Source organism: Leuciscus leuciscus, assembly GCF_965113295.1.
Source record: "Leuciscus leuciscus genome assembly, chromosome: 4".
In the NCBI taxonomy this organism is placed as follows: domain Eukaryota; kingdom Metazoa; phylum Chordata; class Actinopteri; order Cypriniformes; family Leuciscidae; genus Leuciscus; species Leuciscus leuciscus.
In genome coordinates this window covers 51,501,016-51,527,701 of record NC_138728.1, presented here as the reverse complement: position 1 = coordinate 51,527,701, position 26,686 = coordinate 51,501,016, and the positions used below count along the sequence as shown (strand labels likewise).

General features: G+C 37.7%; 2 protein-coding genes across 2 annotated transcripts in view; both read left to right on the top strand.

The window, feature by feature from the left end:
• Positions 1-20,098, top strand: part of LOC309496969 (protein NLRC3-like) — a 213,465-nt gene extending 193,367 nt beyond the window's left edge. Inside the window, exon 10 of the mRNA XM_082167167.1 lies at positions 19,188-20,098. Within this exon, the coding sequence (XP_082023293.1) occupies positions 19,188-19,732 (545 nt within the window). The 3' untranslated portion in view covers positions 19,733-20,098. The remainder of the gene's footprint in view (positions 1-19,187) is intronic.
• The window catches only part of LOC309496971 (protein NLRC3-like), a 316,482-nt gene that overhangs the window by 113,367 nt on the left and 176,429 nt on the right, over positions 1-26,686 (top strand). The window lies entirely within an intron of this gene.

The following is a 26,686-nucleotide window of genomic DNA, read 5'->3' as shown; positions in this document are numbered from 1 at the left end:
GACAGACTAAATTGAATTGAATTGCTTGAGGAAAGACCATTTAAATCTACAACGGGGTAAAAAATACAGACGGTCCGGCAGCAACAGTTCAAAAGCAGAGGCGAGAATATCCTCTTATCATTCATAATATAATTTTTTTACTTTCTATGCTTGGTTATGCAGTCCCTTTAGGGTTTATAGGATTAATCAAACAGAAATAGCTCTTTAAGGTAACGATTTCAGGTCACTGCTTTGAAAGATGTCATTGAATGCATTTTGTTCCATTTACATTCATTATTCTTAAACACAAACACCAACAGAACTTTATGTTCTATACAGGCTAATTTGCACATGTTTACATACTCTTTTTAAAACTGTTAATAATAATAGTACTGTTAAACTGTTAAAAATAACAAGTAATTTCAATCACATTGAAATAGATATTCTGATTCTAAAATATAATATAATCAAAATAATTAGATGTAAGTGTTAGTCTTTCAGTTTCATCACCATCTATACAAAAGGGGAAACTTAGGAATATTTTAGTACAGTAATGTTAAAAAGTTAGTTTGTTAGTATACTTTACTTTATTGCCCTTTTTCAGGAAATTTGTCTTGGACTCAAAGCTGCATTAGTACACAACATATACATACACACACAAACCAAAAAGAGTTTTAAAAAAACGGCATTACTACATCTTGCTATTTAACATATTAATAGATACAGGAATAAATGATTTTTTTGTAACGGTTCCTCTTACTCAGTGGGACTCTATACCCTCTCCCTGATGGCAGAAGCTGATACATTGGAAATAAAACATGGCTTGAATCACTCACTATTGTCTGTGCATTTTTTTTAAAAATCCACGATTCGTAAATTGATTGAAGTGATGAGTACTCTCTTACACCCATAACTTAACATTGCAGTTTTCACAAGACGTACAAGCTGTGATTTTAATTGGACCAAAAGATTGCCATATGAAGTGTGCATCCAATAATTTAAAAGACTACCTAAAACGGCATAATGAAATAATTGCATAATTCTCTGATTTACACCAAACAGCCTAAGTCTTCTTAAAAAATACAATCGTTGCCGGAATTTTGAACAAAGATAATCAATGTGGGCTTTCCAAGTAAATGAACGATCAATGACCACACCTATATACTTATAGGTATCCACCTGCTCAATATTATCATAGATGATAACTGGGCTGTAATCAAAAAGGATCATGTAACATCAACTGCAGTGAATTATAAACAGTAGATAGTGTCATTCTTGTTTTATGAAAGCATTTTACAAAAGAAAACATTGTGTAATGCTCCTGTTGTTTGTGTTTTTTTTTTTTTTTTATGAGTGACAAAGTGTGTTTGTTGTTAAATCTTTTCTAGTGTTCTGGAAGAATGAGTTGATCTGAGACATGAAGTTTCAGTGCATTTTGAATGAGAAATTAACTGCTGTCAAGCTGTAAGTTGGTTAGGAGAACTGAGTGAAGAGTTTTGAAAATGTACCTAAATATTGAGAAATGTGTCCTAGTGATTGTAAAAACCTGTAATTTAATTTAATTTGGCAGGGTAAATCCCAGCGTTTTCTCTAGTTTATTCTAGTGTATTTGAGAAGTTGCACAGATATTGGTAACAGGACTCTGGGGGTTGTTGGCCAGTTTTCTCACCTAAGAAAAACACTGGCCTTTAAGGCCTTCCTGCATTGATATGTAAATTGTGTGTGGGGGGGAAGTGCAACAACTCAATATCACACACCCTAGTCTACATACACATGAAAAATACCTATTTTAGAAATCAAGGATAGTAATGAGTTATGGTTAAATCATTCAATCATTTATACCACAGTCTTAAATGATGTCTTAAATGATGTCAGGTTAAAAGACCATGATATCTTCTCCAAACCAACTTACAGCTTGACAGCAGTTCATTTCACATTCAAAATGCACTGAAACTTCATTCATGTGTCAGATCAACTCATTCTTCCAGAACACTAGAAAAGGTTTTACCCCCAAAAAACACACGTTAAATAAAAAAACACAAATAACAGGAAGCATTATAAAATATTTCTGCTGTTTTCTGTTGTTCAGAATTCACAACATTATATGTTACATGGTCATTGTTTACAGTACAGTACACATTTTCCCCCAAGTTTCCCCTTTTTATAGATGGTGATGAAACTGAAAGATTAATACCTGTATGTGTTCAGCTACATCTAATTGTTTTGATAGTATTTAATTTTTTAGATTCTGAATATATTTTACTACGGTATTACTGTAGAAGTGTTGCAAATGTCTGTGTCATTCAATGTTGTATTAATGCATTCAGTGACTACATCTTCCAAACTACATATTTCACTTAGACACAACCACTGCCAAAACTCAGAGCCCATTTTTATACACTCTTTTATACACTCAAAACTGTTAAACATAATTGAAAGATCTTATAAACATTGAGATCTTTCAATTTAAATGAATTAATTTCTCACTTAAACACAAAGACCAACAGAACTTGATTTACTATACAGGCTTATTTGCACATGCTTACATATTATTTCCAAGACTGTGTTATTTAATTTAAAAACCTAAGCTAGACTGAAATGTGTAATATTTCTACCGTATACCACATTGATATATATTATTCTGAAATATTATTTTTTTAAATCAGAAAAAATAAGATGTAGCTAAACACATACACAAGTCTTAGTCTTTCATTTTCATCACCATCTATACAAAAGGTTTGTACATTAATGTAAACATGAACCATGTAACATAAACTGCATTGAATTCTGAACAGCAGAAAATAGTGCATATTGCTGCCTGTTGTTTGTGTGTTTTTTGTTTTGTATATTTAATTTATGTTTGTTGGCTGAAACCTTCACTAGAGTTCTGAAAGAATGCCTTAATTTGAGACATGAATGATGTGTTTTGGTAGTTTTATTGTATGTTGGTTCATTAATGTTAAGTAATATCACTTAAATTAAGTGTAACAATTTTTAGGTCAGCATTTTTTCACCATTCCATGCCCATTTCCACACAAGTTAGTGTACATGCTAAAGATAAGCAGCAGCAGTATGCATGCACATGTTATATTCATTTCATTACACAAATTTGCTTATTTTGTCCACTGTTTGATAATAAAGAATGACACGTTTGATTGCTTTTACATTTAGCAGTATCTCTGAATGTGATGGCGATGTTCATAATAACACTAAAACACCAGTCTCAGACAGCTACATAGTATCGGCCTGGATCTGGCCCACATCTGGAATCCACACAGCCCGGATGTGGGCCGGATCTGGGCCAACACTATGTTGCTGTCTGGGTTTATTGCCCTAAAAAATACACTGTAAAAAAAATACACAAAGGTCAAAACTCAATTTTATGTTGATTGTTGCATTTAAAATATTCAGATGGTTCAACTAAAGTGCCAGTGTTAAAATACATTGAGAATACTATGACTAACCGGTTAACTGACAGTAAGAATTTTGATGTATTATTACAATCAGTGGTTTCAAGTTTAATTAATTTATAAAGTACATTTAAAACAGCCACAAGACTGGCCAAAGTGCTGTACAAGACAACTAAATACGTATCCTAAATATACACACTCTAATACACAAAAATATAATATAATATATACATTTAAAAAAATAAATAATCAATACGCCAGAGAAAACAAATACCTTTTTAAAAGAGACTTAAAAATTGTTAGGGAAGATTCGACTCTAATCTCTAATGGCTTGTTTTCACTGAGCGGTACGGTACGGTACGGTATGCATTTATTTCCGTTTCCACTGTCAAAAGTTGTGAATGGTACCAAAAAGCCGAACCTTAACACTTTTTGGGTACCCTTCCGTTGGGGTACCAGCACAGTGGTATGGTACTAAAGGGTGGAGCTAGACTAACTGCAGGACGTTGATTGGTTGACAGAGAATCGTCACTTGCGCGTGCTACAAGGGGAATGACAACATAAGAAGCGCCATCTTTTAATTTACAGTTGACATATAATACTACTGTTACTGTGTCACGAAATGTAAATTTAAGAGTTTTTCAGGCGAGAATGTAGTTGTTTAAAGCTCAAATCTGTGGTTTATTTATAAAGATTTATGAAAATTTGATCCAGGTTGTGAGATCCAGGCAATCACCATTTGTGTGGCTATAATGTTTAAGATTTCTTTAAATGAAAACGAAAAGAGGCAGTGTGGTGTTTTATAACATATTTTGTTTTATTGTTGCCTAAAATGTACATACAGAGATAACCGGAGTAGCAGAGCGAGCTGACTGACGCTTTGAAGAACGTGCTGTTCCATTAGCAGAATTACCGGACTCGCGTCCTCGGGAGTCATTCTCCTGAGCTGGACTTGGCAAGTCCAAACTGTGCGTACTTGCTATTGAGAAACGCCTAATGTTTCTGCTGATATGGGTGCTTGCAGCATTTTGGTTCTGCTAGACATTAGCGCTGCTTTTGACACTATATGTCATATCATCCTCCTTGACAGGTTGCGTGTTTTGTTAGGCACCTCTGGCATCTCTTTGCAGTATATTTATTTGGGGAAGAACAAATCGGAGGCAACATTAGTACAGCAGGGCGTCCCGCAGGGGTCAGTACTAGGACCTACTTTGTTCTGCATCTATATGTTGCCGCTTGGTGACATTATTAGAAAGTACGGTACGGGGTTTTTCCTTGTTATGCTGATGACATGCAGATCTATGTTAGCTCACTCCCTGATCCAAATCTCGCAATTACAGCTCTTACCGTATGTCTGGAAGAAATAAAGGTATGGATGCATGACAACTATCTTAAGCTTAACAAATCAAAAATGGAACTGTTACTTTTTGGTATGCTGACAGATTTGCACAAACATAACTGTCTAAGTCTGTTTTCTGATTCTGAATTATTGTCTCCAGCATCACAAGTGCGAAATCTAGGTGTTATCTTTGATCCGCATTTGTCATTTGATGCCCATATCAAAATGGTTTCAAAATCTGCATTTTTCCATCTTAAAAATATTGCCAGAATTCAAACTTATTTATCCCTGTCAGATGCAGAAAGGCTTATTCATGCATTTAATACATTCATATGATAGCACTTTATTGCGTGTAATTCACCTTATTCCGCCCCGCCCACTTTTAATACTTTGCGCTTCCGCAATTTGTCATCCGACTTCCGCTAAACTGACACGGCACATCCGGGTGTAAATCGTAAAGTACACCACAACATTCCGATCGCTTTACATTGTGTTCGTAACACTGTTGGTTAAATTGTTCTATCCTCTTAATCCAATTGTTATGGCAGCCCCTAACTGACCATATAATACTTGACATATTTTACCGTTAGAACAATAGAATTACGTCTAGAAACTAGCGTCCTTTCAGACGGAAGTTGAGGTCCCTCTCAGCCCAAAGTAAGATGACAAAACGAACGTAATGGCGTCACCCTCGTGGAAAATAAGGTGAATACACATGTCATGCACCCTACAACACTAATCCTAACCAAACATATAATACATATTACATATTACACACCATTACTAAACCTACCCTAAACCCACCCATGCGTATCATATGCACACAGAAACTCCTTTTCGCGTATAAATTGCACAATAAACACAATGGGCCCTATTTTAACGATCTGAAACGCAAGTGTCAAAGCGCAAAGCGCAAGTAACTTTGTGGGCGGGTCTCGGCGCTGTTGCTATTTTCCCGGCGGGATAAATGACTCTTGCGCCAGGCGCAAATCTAAAATGGGTTGGTCTGAAGTAGCTTCATTATTCATAGGTGTGGTTTGGGCGTAACGTGAAATAAACCAATCAGAGCGTCATCTCACATTCCCTTTAAGAGCAGATGCGCTCTTTCCATAGCGGATTGCTATTGTAACGGCGGATTTGCCAGGCGAGCGCCAGCAGCGGTTCACAGCCAAGGAGAGCAACGCTCTCGTCACGGCCGTAAAAGAGAGAAGTTACATTGAAATGGAGAAACCCACCCAAATTAACTTCGGTTAATTTGGGTAAATGTGTAAGCTAGATGTATGCTTTTATAATAAATTGTTTATCTATCTATCTATCTATCTATCTATCTATCTATCTATCTATCTATCTATCTATCGTAATAATGTATGATTTGCAAAAATGAAAACTGCTGCTTCTGTGTAGATGAGAGAATCAAAGTGCGCGTTGTGCACACGCTACATTGATTATGGCCAAGCATGCGCCCTTAAAATAGCCTATGAATAACATGCGCAACGCGCCACTGACTTTAAACTATTTTTTCCTGGTTAGTGGCGCAATTGTTTTCTAAACCTGCAAAATAGCAAGAAGGAACGTTTGCGCCGGAACACGCCTCCTCTTTGCGCTGAACCGCCTCCGCGAGCGCAAGTGTATTTCCTAACTTACCGACGTGCTTCTGTGGAGGGAAAAGTCCGCTTTGCGCGGGTGCAAAATAGGAATGATACATGCGTCGGTGTACAAAGTCACTTGCGCTGGGTGCAAGATAGGGCCCAATGTGTGCTATAGAGACACATTTAGTGTGACCGGGTTGGAATGACATACCAATTTCACAAATTCACGTTTATGTTGTTTACATGCAGATGGTAAAGGCATCGTTTTCAAAACCTTGCACTTTGAAACTCGTTTTCAAAAGCTTGCATTGTCAGGTGAAAATTGAAAATTATGTCCTGAAGTGTCCATTCTTTATTGCACTTTAGTTTTGTTAATTGTTCATTTAAGTTGGCCTATTTATTATATATACAGTTATATATACACTTTTATTCTGGTTTACTGTGTTCACAGAAGCACTGCGGGTGCTTGATGTGTGAATCCTCATGTTCTGTTGTTTATGCTGCTATTTGCACATGTAAATCTACATTTTTTAGGTTTTTGAATTGGTCACAGACACCTATCTATTCTAAGTCCATTTAATTCTAATCTAACCTTCAAATCATGTCAGTTAACTGATGATGACTGGTTAACAACCATCAGCTTTCAGTCAGAAAACAAAATGTTAAATGAACATCCCTACTTCATATATTTCAACTGAACCAACTAAAAATGTTCAGTGCAGCAAGTCGACATAACATTTTGAGATTGACCTCCAAAATCTTTACAGTGTGTTTGTGATGGCAAGAAATGTACAAAGCAGCCAAACACGTATCGTTCTTTACCATCCAACTGGGGACGCGAAGTTCATTTTGATTAATAAAATCATTATTCACTGTATAAAGTATGCTTTACGCTATACTAAATATAGGTCACTATAGTGACCTGAAATCGTTACCTTAAAGAGCTATTTCTGTTTGATTAATCCTATAAACCCTAAAGGGACTGCATAACCAAGCATAGAAAGTAAAAAAATTATATTATGAATGATAAGAGGATATTCTCGCCTCTGCTTTTGAACTGTTGCTGCCGGACCGTCTGTATTTTTTACCCCGTTGTAGATTTAAATGGTCTTTCCTCAAGCAATTCAATTCAATTTAGTCTGTCTTTATTTTGTAACTATAGTTACAAAATAAAGACAGACTTAACTGTTCACACACACACACACACACACACAGTTCCATTGCAGGCTATTGCGAGTCCCCTCTTGTATAGGTAGAAATCGTTCAGAGATGATATTCCATCTTGGCATGTTTAAAATATTATTATTTTTTGCATATTTGAAGTTATATTATGAAAAAAGACCTTAAAAGAAAATTGTGTATTTCATTTTTGTTTCTTCAAAATGACCAGATGCAGCAAGTCAACTCAAAAGTTTTGAATTAGATCAAGAAAGGTCCACTGTTGGATGGTAACGAACGACATATGTTTGGTTGCATTTAAATTTAGCAATATTTCAAACACTGAATATCTCTGTACATCAACATCCTAGAAACAAAGGAAACAGAAAAATAAGGACATGTCTATTGATTTTTTTTAAGAGTAGAAATTATGTTTTAATTAATAGGCAGCCAATACTATCAGTCACATTATTAATATCTTAATAATATAATAATAATTACATTATAATTATGACATTGAGTTGCAGATCCCCTCTTGGCATGTTTTTTTTTTTTATATATATAAAAAAATGCATATTTGAAGTTATATTATGAGAAATATAATATAATATATATGGTAACCCTTTATAATAACTGCATCCTATTAATCATTAGTTAAGCATTGGTAAACAGATAAATCATTATTCATAAAGCAGACATTAATAAGCAGTTTATAAATACACCTTTAAACGCTGTATTATTGAGTTAGAAGCATATCTATAATGTGTTTAATAATTGCATTTTCATACTTTATTAAATATTAATGATCAATTTATCATTTCTAAATGAAGTATAGCATTATTTACAAACCAGTTATTTAGGTGTTTACAGTGATTAATAAGATCACTTAGAAAGTGTGAGTAAATATAGTAGATTCAGGGAGTTATAAAGCATTTAGTAGTGGTCAGTTCACTATTTTGCGAGCTCATCTAAAGTGAGGACTAGTTATGCTTTGTAAATAATTTATAAAGGAGATTTAAAGACTCAGTTATCTTCTAAACAGAAAAAGGGAACAAACACACACAGTGATAGAGAACATAGAAATATTAACAGCCTTTAAATCTCCTTTATAAATGCTTTACAAGGCATAACTAGTCCTCACTTTAGATGAGCTCACAAAAACTCGTTTTCAAAAGCTTGCATTGTCAGGCCCCCAAAATGGCATTTTCGTTGAAATGAACGGCCAAAACGTTTTCAGTTTTCAGTTGAAAATGATGTCGTGTAAACAGACCCTAAAGCGTGTATTATTTATTGCACTTTAGTTTTGTTAATTGTTCATTTAAGTTGGCCTATTTATTATATATACAGTTATATATACACTTTTATTCTGGTTTACTGTGTTCACAGAAGCACTGCGGGTGCTTGATGTGTGAATCCTCATGTTCTGTTGTTTATGCTGCTATTTGCACATGTAAATCTACATTTTTTAGGTATTTGAATCGGTCACAGACTATTCTATTCTAAGTCCATTTAATTCTAATCTAACCTTCAAATCATGTCAGTTAACTGATGATGACTGGTTAACAACCATCAGCTTTCAGTCAGAAAACAAAATGTTAAATGAACATCCCTACTTCATATATTTCAACTGAACCAACTAAAAATGTTCAGTGCAGCAAGTCGACATAACATTTTGAGATTGACCTCCAAAATCTTTACAGTGTGTTTGTGATGGCAAGAAATGTACAAAGCAGCCAAACACGTATCGTTCTTTACCATCCAACTGGGGACGCGAAGTTCATTTTGATTAATAAAATCATTATTCACTGTATAAAGTATGCTTTACGCTATACTAAATATAGGTCACTATAGTGACCTGAAATCGTTACCTTAAAGAGCTATTTCTGTTTGATTAATCCTATAAACCCTAAAGGGACTGCATAACCAAGCATAGAAAGTATCTATGAAGAGAGAAAATAAGCGTTAAATAAGAAAAATAATGTTATGAATGATAAAAGGCGTAATATATAATATACTATATAATATACTATATATATATAGTTACATAATGAAGACAGACTTCACTGCCAGTTCACTTCACTGTTCACACACACACACACACACACACACAGCTCCATTGCAGCCAAGTCCCCTCTTGTATAGATAGAGATCGTTCCGAGAGTCCCCTCTCGGCCAGTGTAGAGCGACATTGGTCTGTTAGTAATATAGATATGTATGTGTGTGTGCAATGACACATAACAATGGCAAGTAAATTGTTAGGGACTGCATAACCAAGCATAGAAAGTAAAAAAATTATATTATGAATGATAAGAGGATATTCTCGCCTCTGCTTTTGAACTGTTGCTGCCGGACCGTCTGTATTTTTTACCCCGTTGTAGATTTAAATGGTCTTTCCTCAAGCAATTACATTCAATTAAGTCTGTCTTTATTTTGTAACTATAGTTACAAAATAAAGACAGACTTAACTGTTCACACACACACACACACACAGTTCCATTGCAGGCTATTGCGAGTCCCCTCTTGTACAGGTAGAAATCGTTCAGAGATGATATTCCATCTTGGCATGTTTAAAATATTATTATTTTTTGCATATTTGAAGTTATATTATGAAAAAAGACCTTAAAAGAAAATTGTGTATTTCATTTTTGTTTCTTCAAAATGACCAGATGCAGCAAGTCAACTCAAAAGTTTTGAATTAGATCAAGAAAGGTCCACTGTTGGATGGTAACGAACGACATATGTTTGGTTGCATTTAAATTTAGCAATATTTCAAACACTGAATATCTCTGTACATCAACATCCTAGAAACAAAGGAAACAGAAAAATAAGGACATGTCTATTGATTTTTTTTAAGAGTAGAAATTATGTTTTAATTAATAGGCAGCCAATACTATCAGTCACATTTTTAATATCTTAATAATATAATAATAATTACATTATAATTATGACATTTAGTTGCAGATCCCCTCTTGGCATGTTTTTTTTTATTTTTTATAAAAAAAAATGCATATTTGAAGTTATATTATGAAAAATATAATATAATATATATGGTAACCCTTTATAATAACTATCCTATTAATCATTAGTTAAGCATTAGTAAACAGTTAAATCATAATTCATAAAGCAGACATTAATAAGCTGTTTATAAATACAGCTTTAAATGCTGTATTATTGATTTAGAAGGATATCTATAATGTGTTTAATAATTGTATTTTCATACTTTATTAATTATCAATTTATCATTTCTAAATGAAGTATAGCATTATTTACAAAGCAGTTATTTAGGAGTTGTCAGTGATTAATAAGATCACTTAGAGTAAATTTAGTAGATTCAGGGAGTTATAAAGCATTTAGTAGTGGTCAGTTCACTATTTTGTGAGCAAAAGTGAGGACTAGTTATGCTTAAAGCATTTATAAAGGAGATTTAAAGACTAATTTATCTTCTAAACAGAAAAAGGAAACACACACAACACAACACAGTGATAGAGAACATAGAAATATGAACAGCCTTTAAATCTCCTACATAACTAGCATAACTAGTCCTCACTTTAGATGAGCTCACAAAAAATAGTGAACTGACCTCTACTAAATGTTTTATAACTACCTGAACTACAGTAGAAATACATGTTAATAAAGCATTTATTAACACACTAAGTAACTATTACTATATGTCTGAATAATAAGTGTATGATGTATGAATGTACATTGAAATAGTTGAATCATTTACTCACACTTTCTAAGGGATCTTATGAACCACTGACAACTCCTAAATAACTGCTTTGTAAATGATGCTATACTTCATTTAGAAATGATAAATTGATCATTAATAAAGTATGAAAATACAATTATTAAACACATTATAGATATGCTTTTAAAACAGGAATAAAGCATTTATAACTGCATTTATATACTGCTTATTAGTGTATATTAATGCTTTATAAATTAATTAACTGTTTACTAATGCTTAACTAATGATTAATAGCGTGGAGTTATTATTAAGTGTTACTGAAAGCTCCTGAACTAAGCAGTTAAACAGCAGCTCTACAGTCTCAGAGCCTCTCTAGGACAGCAGCCATTCAGACAATAGAGAAGTGTGAACGACGTGTGTTAATGGGCCACTGCAGTTCCTGCTCCAGCCTACAGGAGCGCTGCTGAGTATGGACTTAAACACACACACACATGTAAGTCCCCACTTGGTCAAAAATGTAAAAAATTAACCAGAGCGTGTTTTAGCTGATTTTAACATGTTTTAAAGCATGACCAACAGGGGACTTGAAAAATGTCCCCACTTGGCTCGACGGTCCCCTGTTAGTGAGTGTGTAACGACACCAAGGTCCCCTCTTAGATAGATAGACGAGTACACACACACACACACACACACACACACACACACTCTCTCTCTCTCTCTCTCTCTCTCTCTCTCTCTCTCACACACTCACACTCTCTCAAACACACAAACACACTCACACATACAAACACACACACTCACACACACACAAACTCACTCATAAACACTCACACATACATACACACACAAACTCTCTCACACACTCACATAAACACTCACACACAAATACACACGCACACTCACATACACACAGATACGGAAACTCACACGCACTCTCACACACACACACACACACACACACACACACACACACACACACACACACACACACGTGCACAGTCACACAAACACACACTTACATACAGGCGCACACACACACACACACACACACACACACACACACACACACACACACACACACACACACACACACACACACACTCTCTCTATATAAACAGTGAACAGGATTAGTGTGTGTGTGTGTGTGTGTGTTGAGCACTTCTGATGATCTGTTGTGATTAGGGATGGGACGGTATGAAAATTTCATATCACGATTATAGTGACCAAAATTATCGTGATGATCAATATTATCACGGTTTTGTTAAAACGAGATGAAAGTGTTAAAAAAGAACTGATGCTCACACTAAAAACAGTTTCATATTTGAAAATCAACAAACAACAAATTAAACAAGCAGCTCTATGCACTTTTTTAAGCAAGATTATATTCTGTGGCATTTCCTTCCTTATAATGACCGTCGTCAATAGCAACGCATTATAACACAGCGCACATCCATGTATCGTAACGGACGCGCACGCGCTCTCTCGTTTCATTCAAATACAACTTGCCGTCTTGCGTCTCCGTTCTTGGGCGATTGTTTTGTACGCTGTACAAAATGGATTTATAAACAGGTAAGATTTAAAACATTAATCTCAATTCAATATGTCCCCGTAATTGTGTGGTTAAAAAAAAAAAAAAAAAAAAAAATCGGTGTAATAAGTGTACAATGATAGTGTCACGGGGTGACGAATAAGTGGAACTGTCCCGCTCTATACTTGTTTTCGGGGGGAGCGAGTCTGATGTAACACCGGAACGGTTCCGGGTTTTCCTGGGTAAACAGTCCGACGGAGCTCGCTGATGAGGAAATGAGTGGCAGCTGGGCGAGGAGTAGAGATTGAGCCACGAGGGGGATTATAAAAGGATCCGGTTGATGTGCAGTAAAAGAGAGGAAGTTTTGTGTTGGGAGTTTGTACGTAGAAGTTCGGACGTCGAAGTTTTGGGGCAAGAATTCTTTTGGGCGGACGCAGACTGGAGGAAATCTGTTGTTGTTGATCTACTGATCACATCGGGCAGTATACAAGAGGGCAGATCGTTAAAGGACGGAGACAACTGCAAGTAAAGAAGGAAAAGCTGGAAAGCAGTGGTATGATTGAACTGTTATTTCATCGAACAGACGAGTGTTATCTGCCAGTTCTATTAGGAAGTTAATGCCTGTAGTGCCCGCTACCCGCCATGATGTGGTGAAACCGCCCCGGCGCCCGGTGAGTTCTGTTCTGAAGCTTTTCACTGTCAGTTGCGTTTCCATAGTCAACCATCTATACAGCTTGGATGTACAGTTTGTCCGTTGAGCGAAGGGAGTCGACTGGGACCACGATAAGAGACCTTATTCACTGTGAGTTGATGTGAGTTGCAGTGTTTAATGTGAAGTGAACACGTGTGATCATTTGAAGTGACTGAATTGTGCACTGGTGTGGAAACTGAAGTTTATGTCTGCCCGTTCCCCAGTCGTCTACTCATGGGTTTTGAAGGTCAAACTGAAACTAATTAACCGTTGTGTCTTGAGCATATGCTGTGCAGGAATGCAGGTCTACCCTGTACTCACTACTGAAGAGGATTTATGAGAGATCTATGCATCGCTGTTCTATGGAAAGAAGGCCAGCTGTGGATCGTTGAAACCTGCACTCCCCACTGTTGTTCTGTGAACACAGAGAAACTGTCCCCCTGCCATCGAACGCTGCCATCATTGCTCTGTGGTAAGAAGATCTAGTTGTTGAGTGTGGAATCTTCTACCCACCATGATTGTTCTGTGAACGTAGAGAAACTGTCCCCTGCCATTGAACGCTGTTATCACTGTTTTGTGAGAAACTGCCCTCTGCCATTGAATGCTGTTACCACTGTCCGGTGGGGCGAAGGCTCAGCTGCTGGCCGTTGAAACCTGCACTCACCATTTCTGTTCTGTGGACATAGAGAAACCGCCCCCTGCCATTGAATACTGTCACCGCCGCCCCCTGTGGTAAGAAGATTCAGTGTTACGTCTTCTATTCACCAATGATTGTTCTGTGAACATAGAGAAACTGTCCTCTGCCATTGGATGCTGTTGCTGCTGGGGAGAAGGCTCAGCTGAGGACTGTTGAAACATGCACTTACCATTTCTGTTCTGTGAACATAGAGAAACCGCCCCCTGCCATTGAATACTGTCACCGCCGCCCCCTGTGGTAAGAAGATTCAGTGTTACGTCTTCTATTCACCAACAGTGTTGTGTGTAACGCGTTACAAAGTAACGCGTTACAGTAACGTAACTACTTTTTTGGGTAAAAAGTAGTGTAACGCGTTACTACAAAAAATTTGGTAACGAAACGTAGTTCCTTTTTCAATTCGGCGCAACGTTACTTTTCCCATGGATATATTGACAGCGACACTGCCTCAGCTGCGCGCTTGAGAGAAGAGAACTGTTGAGAACTGAAGAAAACGATTTAGTTTCATATTTATGTTTAAATTAAATTAAATAAAAAAATTGCGCAATATATCGGGAGACAAATGGAGTGTGGAGACATGATTTTGACCACTTTATTAAGTTTGTTTTTGTAGAAAACCTGTATTTAAAGTGAATTTCGTTTTGTATTAATTGTATCTTAATTTTAATCAATGTTTTATCAACCAGTTGGCTGAATTAAATAAGAAGTAAATTAAAGAAAACTATTTAGTTTCATATTTATGTTTAAATAAAATAAATAAATAAATAATTTAATCTATGTTGATTAAATGAAAAGTGAAAAGCGTGAGTAAGATCATAATTTTGTGCAATATATCGGGAGATAAATGGAGTGGGCAGACATGATTTAGACCACTTTATTAAGTTTGTTTTTGTAGAAAGACTTTCTTTAAAACGAATTTCGTTTTGTATTAATTGTATCTTAATTTTAATCAATGTTTTACCAACCAATTAATTGCCTGATTTTAATAAATAAGTAAATATGGCATGCAAAATAATCATGACGGCACCAGCGCGTGAACTGGAGCTCCTCTCCATACTGTAAATTAACCGAAACTCATAAGCTACTTGTCTCACAGACCTGAGAAATATATAGAAAGCTTGAATATGTGTACTTAAAAAAATAAAATAAAATAAATTCTCTCAAAATCTCTTTTTTTTCTCCTACTCCCTTGATAGAGTGAGTCGTATGTCTGAAAACTAAGCTTATGTCTTCTATATAATTTTGTCCTATGTTATCAAGACGCGATTCGCACCGGTGTTAGAGAGCAGGGAAGCTTTATTGGCTGTTGCCGAAATTTTAAGTTCGGTGGATAGGGGAAGCGGAGCGGAGAGAAGTGGCGCGAGCACACGGCTCATCGCGGAGTGTCGCACTCTACCCCATGATGCAGAGCCGGCTGAGAATAAAAGTTGCCGCACACAGCAGCGCCAATGAGAAGGACTTTTTTTCTTTTGAAATTGATACTTATTTTATAATAAAGAGCACAAAATAATTACCTGTTAGCCTATGTTATATGCTCCATTGTATAACTTTATGTCTACATATTTAGGAACAGATATTGGGTTCTGCCCAAAGTCAAGCAACATAAAAGTAACGTAAAAGTAACGAGTAACGTAAAAAGTTACTTTCCAAACGGGGTAACTAAGTAAAGTAACGGATTACTTTTTTAAAAAGTAACGAGTAACGAGCAAACACTACTTTTTAAAAGTAACTTCCCCAACACTGTTCACCAATGATTGTTCTATGAACATAGAGAAACTGTCCTCTGCCATTGAATGCTGTTGCTGTTGGGGAGAAGGCTCAGCTGAGGACTATTGAAACCTGTATCCACCTCTGTGGTTCTGTGAATATAGAGAAACCGTCCTCTGCCATTAAATACTGCCATCGCTGCTTTGTGGTAAGAAGATTCAGTTGCTGATTGTCAAGTCTTCTATTCATCGTGATTGTTCTGTGCACATAGAGAAATTGTCCCCTGTCATCGAACACTGTTGCTACTAGGGTTGGGTATTGGTTGGGTTTTATCCGATACCAGTACCTACTCGGTATTTTTCAAACGGTTCCGGTGCTTAAACGGTTCTTAAACCGGTACTTAAGAAAACGAAACTGCACACACTTTATCAAAAAAATTATATCTGTGTGTGTTTTCTGAAAAAGATTTTCTGATTTCTGATTAAATTAAAAATTGTGCTGATGTAGCCGAAAACACTTAAGTTAAGATAAAAATTGTCTTCTAATATTATTTATATATATTATATATCAATTATATTACATATTATATATTATAGACTTTTACAAAACAGAGAAATATCTGACACTGAGCAGAAATATTTAACACACAAAGTATAGCCTCATATAAATATACTTGATATAGGCTACTTCATACTTGATATGCAAGATTTGCAGTTGGTATTAAAATACTAGACTTACCCGAAGAGGAACACTGCAGCTGAACTTGAACTTTAGTCAAGAATGTCAGAGGTTTTGGGTTCTAATCCGCATGCGTAGTTTTTTTAAACCGATAATGCTCATCAGTGGTTGTATATCAAGCAGGGACACTTTGTGTGCATTATATGTTGTGATTTCACCAGAACGAATAGATATGAGGCGCCGTCTAGGGCTTAAATCGAACTTCATTCACGCACACATAAAACGCTTGCATACACATATACTAAGTAGTCACACATGCATGTATACTGCTGAATGCTCCAACTATATGAAATGCACAACGTCACATCTAAAGTCGCTCACGCACACACTCACACAAACCGCGCACATACTCATCTGAGACGCGAGCACACACACAAACAACAAACAAACTCGCGCACATGCTCATCTGAGACGCGAGCACACACGCACAAACACAAACTCGCGCACATGCTCATCTGAGACGCGAGCACACACACACACACACACACACAAACTCGCGCACATGCTCATCTGAGACGCAAGCACACACACACACACACACACACACACAAACACAAACTCGCGCACATACTCATCTGAGACGCGAGCACGCACACACAAACTCTCCAAGCACATAACGTTACTCATATAGACGGCGCCTCATAAATAGATCGATCTCTGCAACGTATTGAAGCGCGCGTCCGAGACGAGTGCGGTGTGCGTGAGCCACAAGAGAAAAGAATTTTCAGCGCTAGATCGTCTCTTATTTAACAAACGAACGAAATGAATGCTCTGCTGGTTAACTGGAGATGTTTTGTTATTGGATCATTCGTGCCGCGAGATGTTTTATAGGGGGCGGTGAAAAAAGTCAGGTACCGAAATCAGGCACCGAAAGTTTCGTTCTTATTCGGTCTGGTTACTACCGTTTACGTCGGAACCGGTTCCCTATTGGAACCGGGTTTCGGTACTCAACCCTAGTTGCTACTGGCCTGTGGAAGGAATGAGAGAGTTCCCTGCTGGCCCTCCGTGACGGAATATTGGAGTACTACTGATGATTCCCTGCCCGACCCTTCCCCCTATCCCAAGAGAGGTGACACTCAAATAATTGATGCTGTCCTGTGCGAAGAGTAACCCCTTCCTTTGTTGTCAATTCCCTACCAGCGCTTACCCCAGTACTCACGTTCTGGCTGAAGAGGAGCTGCCGTGCGAACCTCTTTCCAGCGCCTGGGTCGTTACTTACCTCCCACCGAAGAGGAGTTGCTGTGTGAAACCCCTGCCAGTGCCTGTGTCATTACTTACCTCCAGTGGAAGAGGAACTGCTGTGCGAAACCCCTGTCAGTGTCCGTGCCACTACTTACCTCCAGCCGAAGAGGAACTGTTGTGCGAACTCCCGCCAGTGCCTGTGCGTTACTTACCTCCCACCAAAGAGGAGTTGCTGTGTGAAACCCCTGCCAGTGCCTGTGCCATCACTTACCTCCAACCGAAGAAGAGTTATCGGTTGAATCCTTATCAGCGTCCGCCCCATTACTTATGTCTGGCTGAAGAGGGACCGTGGGGTGAAACCTTACCAGTGCTTGCTTCATTACTTACCTCTGGTCGAGAGGAACCGTCGGGTGAACCTCCCCCGCAACCTGGTGGAAGAGAGAGAGGTGGATCAGTCGGTGGATTTTAAGTTGAGATTGGACTTGTTTTAACTAAATAAAATACAAGTTTTTGATAATTATCTTGTTTGGTCTGTCGTGTCTCTGGGTAACTCCTCGAGGTGGTACGCTCAACAGGGGAGGGAGGGCCACCCCGGCCTGTGACAATAGTCTTGTTTGAACTTGTTCGTTCGTCTTTGGCTCAAAGCCACTTGCTGCAAACTTTTCTTCGCGGAAGCTTCACGTTTATTTCAAGTGAGTGAGATAAAATATTTCAACTCAAAACAACATTTTGTGCCCAATTATTTCCCAGACGTAATTTTTGGTAAGTTAACTTGCTATAAACAGTGGGTGATGATCACACAAGAGGACTTGGCAGATTTGAAGTGTTTCCCCCCTACTGTAGTGACCATCCTCGATTAAGTTTTACTCAGGACTTTTGTAAAAGCCAAAATATGACCACACCTCAGATTTGGTCCTCTTAAAACGCTGAAAAATCTCCCGAGCACGGTCACTGCCTGCCGCCATTCCTTCTCGAATAAAAAAAAAAACATTGCGCGCTACGCCTGCGTCAGACTGTTGCTGGCTGGACAGGATTTACAGTGAATTATTAAAATCGCGATAATCAAACACGGTTTTAATGATAATAAAATTTTGAACGATAATACTAACCGTCAGTACATTTTATCGTGGTTTATAGTGAAACCGGTAATCGTCCCATCCCTAGTTGTGATATTAGTACAAGAAAATGTAATTCTTGCTTGTGAAAATTGTGGCAAAGCAATAAAAAAAACTGTGAAAGATCAGACAGTTTCATAATTCCTGATTACAGAAATATTTGAACATAAGAATCCTATGTTTTCTGTTTGGTAACCATGGCGATTTCAGTCAGAACCTCATTCAGGACAAAAGCTGTTACAGAATGATATTTCTTTAGTGCTTTATTATCATTGGTTGCTTACAATCCTAAATGAACTAGTCAGATCTGAAATGAAGACTCAAGATAGAAAGTTTCTGTAATTCACTGATGTGTTTTCTCTCCATCAGATTCTCATCAGTTCACTCTGGATCTGAACACAGTGAATACACACCTGTCTGAGGAGAACAGAGTGATTACATTCACTCTCCCAGAGCTTCAGTCGTATCCTGATCATCCAGACAGATTTGATGAGTGGCCTCAGGTGTTGTGTAGAGAGAGTGTGTGTGGACGCTGTTACTGGGAGATTGAGTGGAGTGAACGTGTGTTTATATCAGTGTCATATAAGAGCATCAGGAGGAAGGGATCAGGTGATGAGTGTGGGTTTGGATATAATGATCAGTCCTGGAGTTTGGACTGCTCTTACTCCAATTACTCATTCAGACACAATAACATAGAGACTAAACTCCCTGTAAAGCCCATCATCAGCAGGAGAACAGCAGTGTATGAGGATTACAGTAGAACAGGAGTGTGTGTGGATCACAGTGCAGGAACTCTGTCCTTCTACAGCGTCTCTGACACACTGAGCCTCATACACACAGTCCAGACCACATTCACACACACACTCTATCCTGGGTTTGGGCTTTTTCCTGGATCATCATTGAAACTGTGTTGATGAATGAGAATAGACTGATGAGAGACTCTACCCATAATGCTTTGAGCTGCATGATAAATCAGTGACAGTGAGATGTTCTAGAGTCTCTTATTGTCTCTTCATTACATTAATAACACAGCTGAACTTCTGTCAGTGAAATAAAGAGAAACAGACAATGATACACAGAGAAGAGAGAGGAAATATGAGACACAATGAGACTCACTGAAACATGTCTGGATGATACGAGCAAAACTAGACTTTCAACTCTAAACTCAGTTTAACCCCCTGGGGTCGGCTGTATCGCCGGCGATACCAGCTCGCTTTTTTTTTTATCAGTTCAAAAGAGATAAATTTTGCTCTGTTGACTTTGATATTACAAACAAGTTTCATACATCAATCGATTCTGTTAAATGTGTATTATTTTTGTGTATACTCACAATAAAAACAAAGTGTTGTGCTTTTTGCCAAATAAAGAAAAATAAACATGATGCGAGTTCTGCCTTCTCTCTGTCAGTGAAGTCCATTCTGAAACGCGTCCGAAAATTAACTGTAACTCAGCGAATACTCAGTCAAACAGGCATACAGACACACAGGCATGAAGCTTGAATTCTTTTCTTTTAAATGGAGTAATTTATATAAAAAACAAATATTCTCAGCTTGTGAAATCTGTATTAAAAGAGAGCGATTCCAGTCGAGCTCATTAGCGCTCATTCAAATGTAATGTGACCACGCCCCGGAGAGCGCGCGCTATTCAAACGCAAATTCTGAGAACCATTTCAGACCTGTGAAACGCCCACATCAGCTGTAAACACAGCGAGCCGCGAGTGAGGCATAATATAGCCTACCTTATAATCCTGGAGAAAAGTTTCCTCAGAACAGTGCTGATATGAGGAGCAATAGATCCCGCTGAGGAGTGAGGTAGGCTAAGTTATCTTTTCTCAAGTGTTAATGTGGAATAAATAACGTTATGGAATAACGTTAGTGTAGGCCTATGTAAACCGCAAAAAGATGAATCGCGTTTCTATAATATGAATCGCGTGTCTGTGTGTGAAAGAATAAACCGCTTTAATCAACTAAAATGCTTTGCTATAGCCTACTGAGATGAGTAAAAACCGACTGAAATATGTTGAAATAAAATGTCTTTGTATAAGCAAATTAATATTTATATGCCCTAATATTTCATAAAAACAACGTTACAGTCAGGCGAAATATGAAAGACAACATTTTGTTGACTAGATTTGGGTACAGTTTTTACTGTAGAATATACTGCCACATCAAATAAGCTTTTGTTTAGCAATTTCTGCTCATATGTTCTATATATATATATATATATATATATACACACTACCTGTCAAAAGTTTTAGATCGGTAAGATGTTTAATGTTTTTAAAAGAAGTCTCTTCTGCTCACCAAGGCTGCATTTATTTGATTAAAAATACAAACAAAAACAGTCATATTGTGAAATATTATTACAATTTAAATCAGCTGTTTTCTATGTGAATATATAGTCAAATGTAATTTATTCCTGTGATCAAAGCTGAATTTTCAGCATCATTACTCCAGTCTTCAGTGTCACATGATCCTTCAGAAATCACTCTAATATGATGATTTGAGGATCAAGAAACATTTATGATTATTATCAATGTTGAAAACTGTTTTTTACAATTTTATTTCATGATGCTATGATGAATAGAAAGTTCAAAAGAACAGCATTTATCTGAAATAGAAAGCTTTTGTAACATTAAACACTACCATTCAAAAGTTTGGAGTCAGTAAGAATTTTAATTAAATTTTTTGGGGAAATAAATAAAATAAATCAATACTTTTATTCATCAAGGATGAGTTAAACTGATCAAAAGTTACAGTAAAGACATTTATAATGTTAGAAAATATTCTATTTTAAATAAATGCTGTTCTTTTGAACTTTCTATTAATCAAAGAATTTTGGAAAAAAAATTGTACACAACAGTTTTCAACATTGAAAATAATAATGAATGTTTTTTGAGCATCAAATCATCATATTAGAATGATTTCTGAAGGATCATGTGACACTGAAGACTGGAGTAATGATGCTGAAAATTCAGCTTTGATCACAGGAATAAATTACACTTTAAAATATATTAAAATAGAAAATTGTCGTAATATTTCACAATAATACTGTTTTGTTTTATTGTTTTTTATCAAATAAATGCAGCATTGGTGAGCAGAAGAGACTTCTTTTAAAAACATAAAAAATCTTACCGATCTAAAACTTTTGACCAGTAGTCTATATGTATTATTAAACATGATTCCTCTGCTTTGGGTTATGTGTGTGTTATTAAACATGATTCCTCTGCTGTGGGTTATGTCTGTATTATTAAACATGATTCCTCTGCTTTGGGTTATGTCTGTATTATTAAACATGATTCCTCTGCTGTGGGTTATGTGTGTGTTATTAAACATGATTCCTCTGCTGTGGGTTATGTGTGTGTTATTAAACATGATTCCTCTGCTGTGGGTTATGTGTGTGTTATTAAACATGATTCCTCTGCTGTGGGTTATGTCTGTATTATTAAACATGATTCCTCTGCTGTGGGTTATGTGTGTATTATTAAAGACGCTTCTGCTGTAATATATTGTATACTGTACTAAACCTGTTAGTGGGGGTTTCTGGATTGATCTTTATCTTTTCATTATTATCTTTGTTTTATTTTTGATGTGTGATTGTGTATTTAACTTTTCTGATTGTTCTTCTCTGTTGCTGTAAAATTCAATAAATAAATCATAAAACAGAGGCATTTAAAGATGATGTCAGAAGACAAAGATGTTAAAGTTAGAAGCAACAATGAAAGAAATACAGGAACAGAAAGTTAAAGTCGAGGGAATTAAGACACATATTCAAGAGAATGAATCAATATCACAGTTTGTTGATCAATGAGTGTGTCAGGGCTCTCAAGTGTCACGCATTGAGCGTGACAGTCACTCATTTTAGTCTTTTGTCACGCACTCCCGCCACACATTGTATTTCTCACGCGGAAAAACTATTTATAATATATTTAATATGCCGCAGCGCCCAAAATCTATCTAAAACTTATCTCTCACTGTGGAACCGGCAGGAATCAAGCTCGTCTTATCAGCCAATCAAAAAAAGAAAGGGGCTACACAATAGCCAACCAGAAAATAGCACTATTGTATCTGGGCAAGATTTAACGCAACAACCAATGGAAAAAAAAGCATATGCTGGAATTGTTCACGTGATTCTGCGACAACTTCTTCCGAAAGGCGCATATAGCGGTGGCAGGTTGAGTGACAGGCGCCGGTGGCAGCTGCCCCTGCCACGGAAAGATTTTACCCTTACTGGGAGCATTACTGAGCAAAGAGTAAGTCATGATCTCCTGTTTTAATGTTACAACAAATTCACAACTTGTTTGACACAAACAGTGACAACTTCACTGCTGTTAGAGAATGTTTCCCAGCTCATCAGTTTTTCATGAGTGTCTGTAACTTAGCCTACAGTTTTACAGCCTGTTCACTGACAACACCTGCTCAGAACAAGTCGTCTAGGCCTAGTCATATTTTCATTATCACACGATGACTGACATATTGTCACATTATAAACATCTCTCTCTCTCCAAAATAGGCTTAATAATTGCATTAGCACTAAATAAATTCAAGTGTATTGCATAGTCAATGTTATTGGTCACTTTTAAAATCATGTCATATTTTATAATTATATCCTGGCCATGGATGCATTAATCATTGCATCTGTCTTTCTCTTTCAAAGATGTCCGGTAAAAAGCAATTAAGCATCCTCTCATTCGCCCTGAGCGGAGAGTCCCCTAAAAAGGCCAGGTTAGAGGATGCTGGCCCAGAGAAGGTGGCGAAAAGGGTAGACCCAATTAGAGGAAGAGACAGAGGAAGAGACTGTGCAGGTGGAAGGCAACAAGTCCAAAAAGGCAACAAACACTTACAATAAACAACACCAGTCATAATCTCTCTCTCTCTCTCTCTCTCTCTCTCTCTCTCTCTCTCTCTCTCTCTCTCTCTCTCTCTCTCTCACACACACATGCGGAAATTGAATAAATACTTTGTATTTGGTATCTGAGCAATTATTAATAACAACAACAAAAAAACGAATAATAATATTAATGAAACACCCCCATTCCCGCGACCCCCTGACGGGGGGTGGGTGTTTGGGGGGGAATGTCACTCTTGCCTGTCTTCAAAACTTGAGAGCCCTGAGTGTGTGAATGAAGGATCTCATGATTCTCTATAGTGTGTGTGTGTGTGTGTGTGTGTGTGTAGTTGTCATTTGATTTACATTTATCATATTATTATAGTTGTTGTCAGGGTTGTGTTTAATTTTGCTCTTTTTGTTCATATTTGAGTTTCTTCTTGATCTTTATTCCTCTGTTTCTGATTATTGTTCTGTGTATTTATTTACACTCCTGCTTCTGTTCAGTTCTGTTCTCAGTTCATCACACACACACACACACACACACACACACACACACACACACACACACACACACACACACACACACACACACACACACACAGTCAGGACTGACAACAATGCTACAATTTCTGAATCTCATAATCATTTGTTAACAAACAAATATTCATTACTTCAATGATATCATATATTCTGCCTTTAATTATTACATTGTTTAAATTAATACATTTTTAGCAAACTGTGATTTGTATATGTACATTTCTGAAATACATAACTTAGACAGTCTCCTCTGATAACAGACTGTAGATTGTAATATCTCATGTATTTTCTGTAAAGCTGCTGTGAAATGATGTGTATTGTGAAAATGTGAATTTAATTAAAAGTTTTATCTTCTAAATCTGTTCTTCTTCCACATACAGTTTCACACATCTTCAATCAAACCACATCATGTCATGTCTGTGTAATCATAAGGTGTAATTTTAACAATATTGTGTTACGATCTCTGCATCTGAAAATACAACAGTGAGGAAAACATTATTGTGAATAAAAGTCTTATTGTGCTTATATTCAAGATTTACCATTAGCTTTTCTTTTTACTTTTACAACTACTATTAATAATATTTTATGTATCATTATTAGTAATAGTGGTATTTTATTTATTCATTTATTTATTATTATGATTAGACTTCTTTTCTGGTTTTGTGTTTTTTTTCTTATTGATTGATTATTACTCAATTATGTTATGTTGTAATATATGTATATATGTATATATTTATTTTTTCATATTAACGCATTTTGGGAAACGGTCTGAAATGAAGAGTTAAATTAACAAAACTATTTAGACAGAGACAAACACTAAACTCAAACACTGTATTTCCTTTCAGCGATCTGTAAAATCATAAATATATGTAGGCCTATATACATTTATAACGAATGATTTTATTTTCTTAACAAGTGCAAATGTTAGGGGTTAGTAATTTGTAACATAAACTATAAACTGATGGTCGTGTCAGGCGTTGCGGAAATGACGTAGTCCAGGCGGAAGTGGAGAGCCGTTGCTATGGGAAGAGGAGAGCCGTTGCTATGGGAAGTGGAGAGCCGTTGCTATGGGAAGTGGAGAGCCGTTGCTATGGGAAGTGGAGAGCCGTTGCTATGGGAAGTGGAGAGCCGTTGCTATGGGAAGTGGAGAGCCGTTGCTATGGGAAGTGGAGAGCCATTGATATGGGAAGTGGAGAGCCGTTGCTATGGGAAGTGGAGAGCCATTGCTATGGGAAGTGGAGAGCCATTGCTATGGGAAGTGGAGAGCCGTTGCTATGGGAAGTGGAGAGCCGTTGCTATGGGAAGTGGAGAGCCGTTGCTGCTGCTGTTGTGATGCTCCTCTTATGAAGAAAAGCTCATTTCACCAGCAACATTCAGCATGGACTGATCGTTGCGCGGAAAAAAAATTCTTTTTTGTTTTGTTTTCATACTGAGCAAACAAAAAAGCTGTTATAACAGCTGGTAAGGTGTGCCATTAGAGCGCTAAAGAGCTGTTCTTACAGCTGGTAAGACCTGCCAGCAAGAGAGAGAGAGACAGCGCACAGACAGGTGCACATTCCTGTCTGTGTTCGCAGTGACTGTTCCCCTGCGTGTTTCAGCACCAGTGAGAGCAGTCCCTAAAAGAGCTTACTCAGATAGACAGTGTCTTTTTAAAGATGACTTTCTATCTGTGTGTTTCTGGATGCGGTCGTTACCTGGGTTCACGGGATGGTCACCAACGCTGCCTCGTGTGTCTGGGCATTAAACACGCTGAGGCAGCGTTGGTGGATGAGTCATGTACCCATTGTGGGAAGATGACCATCGCGGAGCTGCGGTCGAGACTCACGTTCCTGCAAAGGGGCGGAGTCCCCGTGCCTCTGCCTCGATCCAATCCTCCTCAGAGGGTTGCTTCGGGCAGTGACACGGGTGACCTGAGGATTACGGTGAGCGCGTCTCCTTCGGGGAACCAACCCCCTAGGAACCCTCACCCCTCTCACGCTCCGCAGCCAGTTGAGCCCCCATTGGAGAAAGCTGGACCATCCTCGCGGTGTGTACCGGTTGTCTCCTTTGGGGCTCCCTGTGAAGACCAGATGTCGATCGCTGCATCGGAGGGTGGGTCAGACTTCTCTGCGGATGATGACTCGGCACCGCTGCCTCCTTCGGGTGTACCGGCGGTGCCTGAGACGGACCCGGAGATGATGGCCATGCTTTCCCGGGCCGCCAAAGGGGTCGGGCTCGTGTGGAATCCTCCACCGTGTCCCGAACCCTCAAGGTTGGACGATTGGTATCTCGGGGTGGCGCGTGCTGGTTCTCAGCAACACACCCCAGTGCCTATCTTCCCGGAAGTGCATGAGGAGCTTACGGGGACATGGACGGCACCTTTCACTGCCAGAAACCGTCCCGGTGGCTCCTCCTCCCTCACCACCCTTGATGGCGGGGCGGCTAAGGGATACACGCGTATCCCGCCAGTGGAACGGGCCGTTGCGATGCAACTGTGCCCTAACTCCACTTGGCGTGGAGAA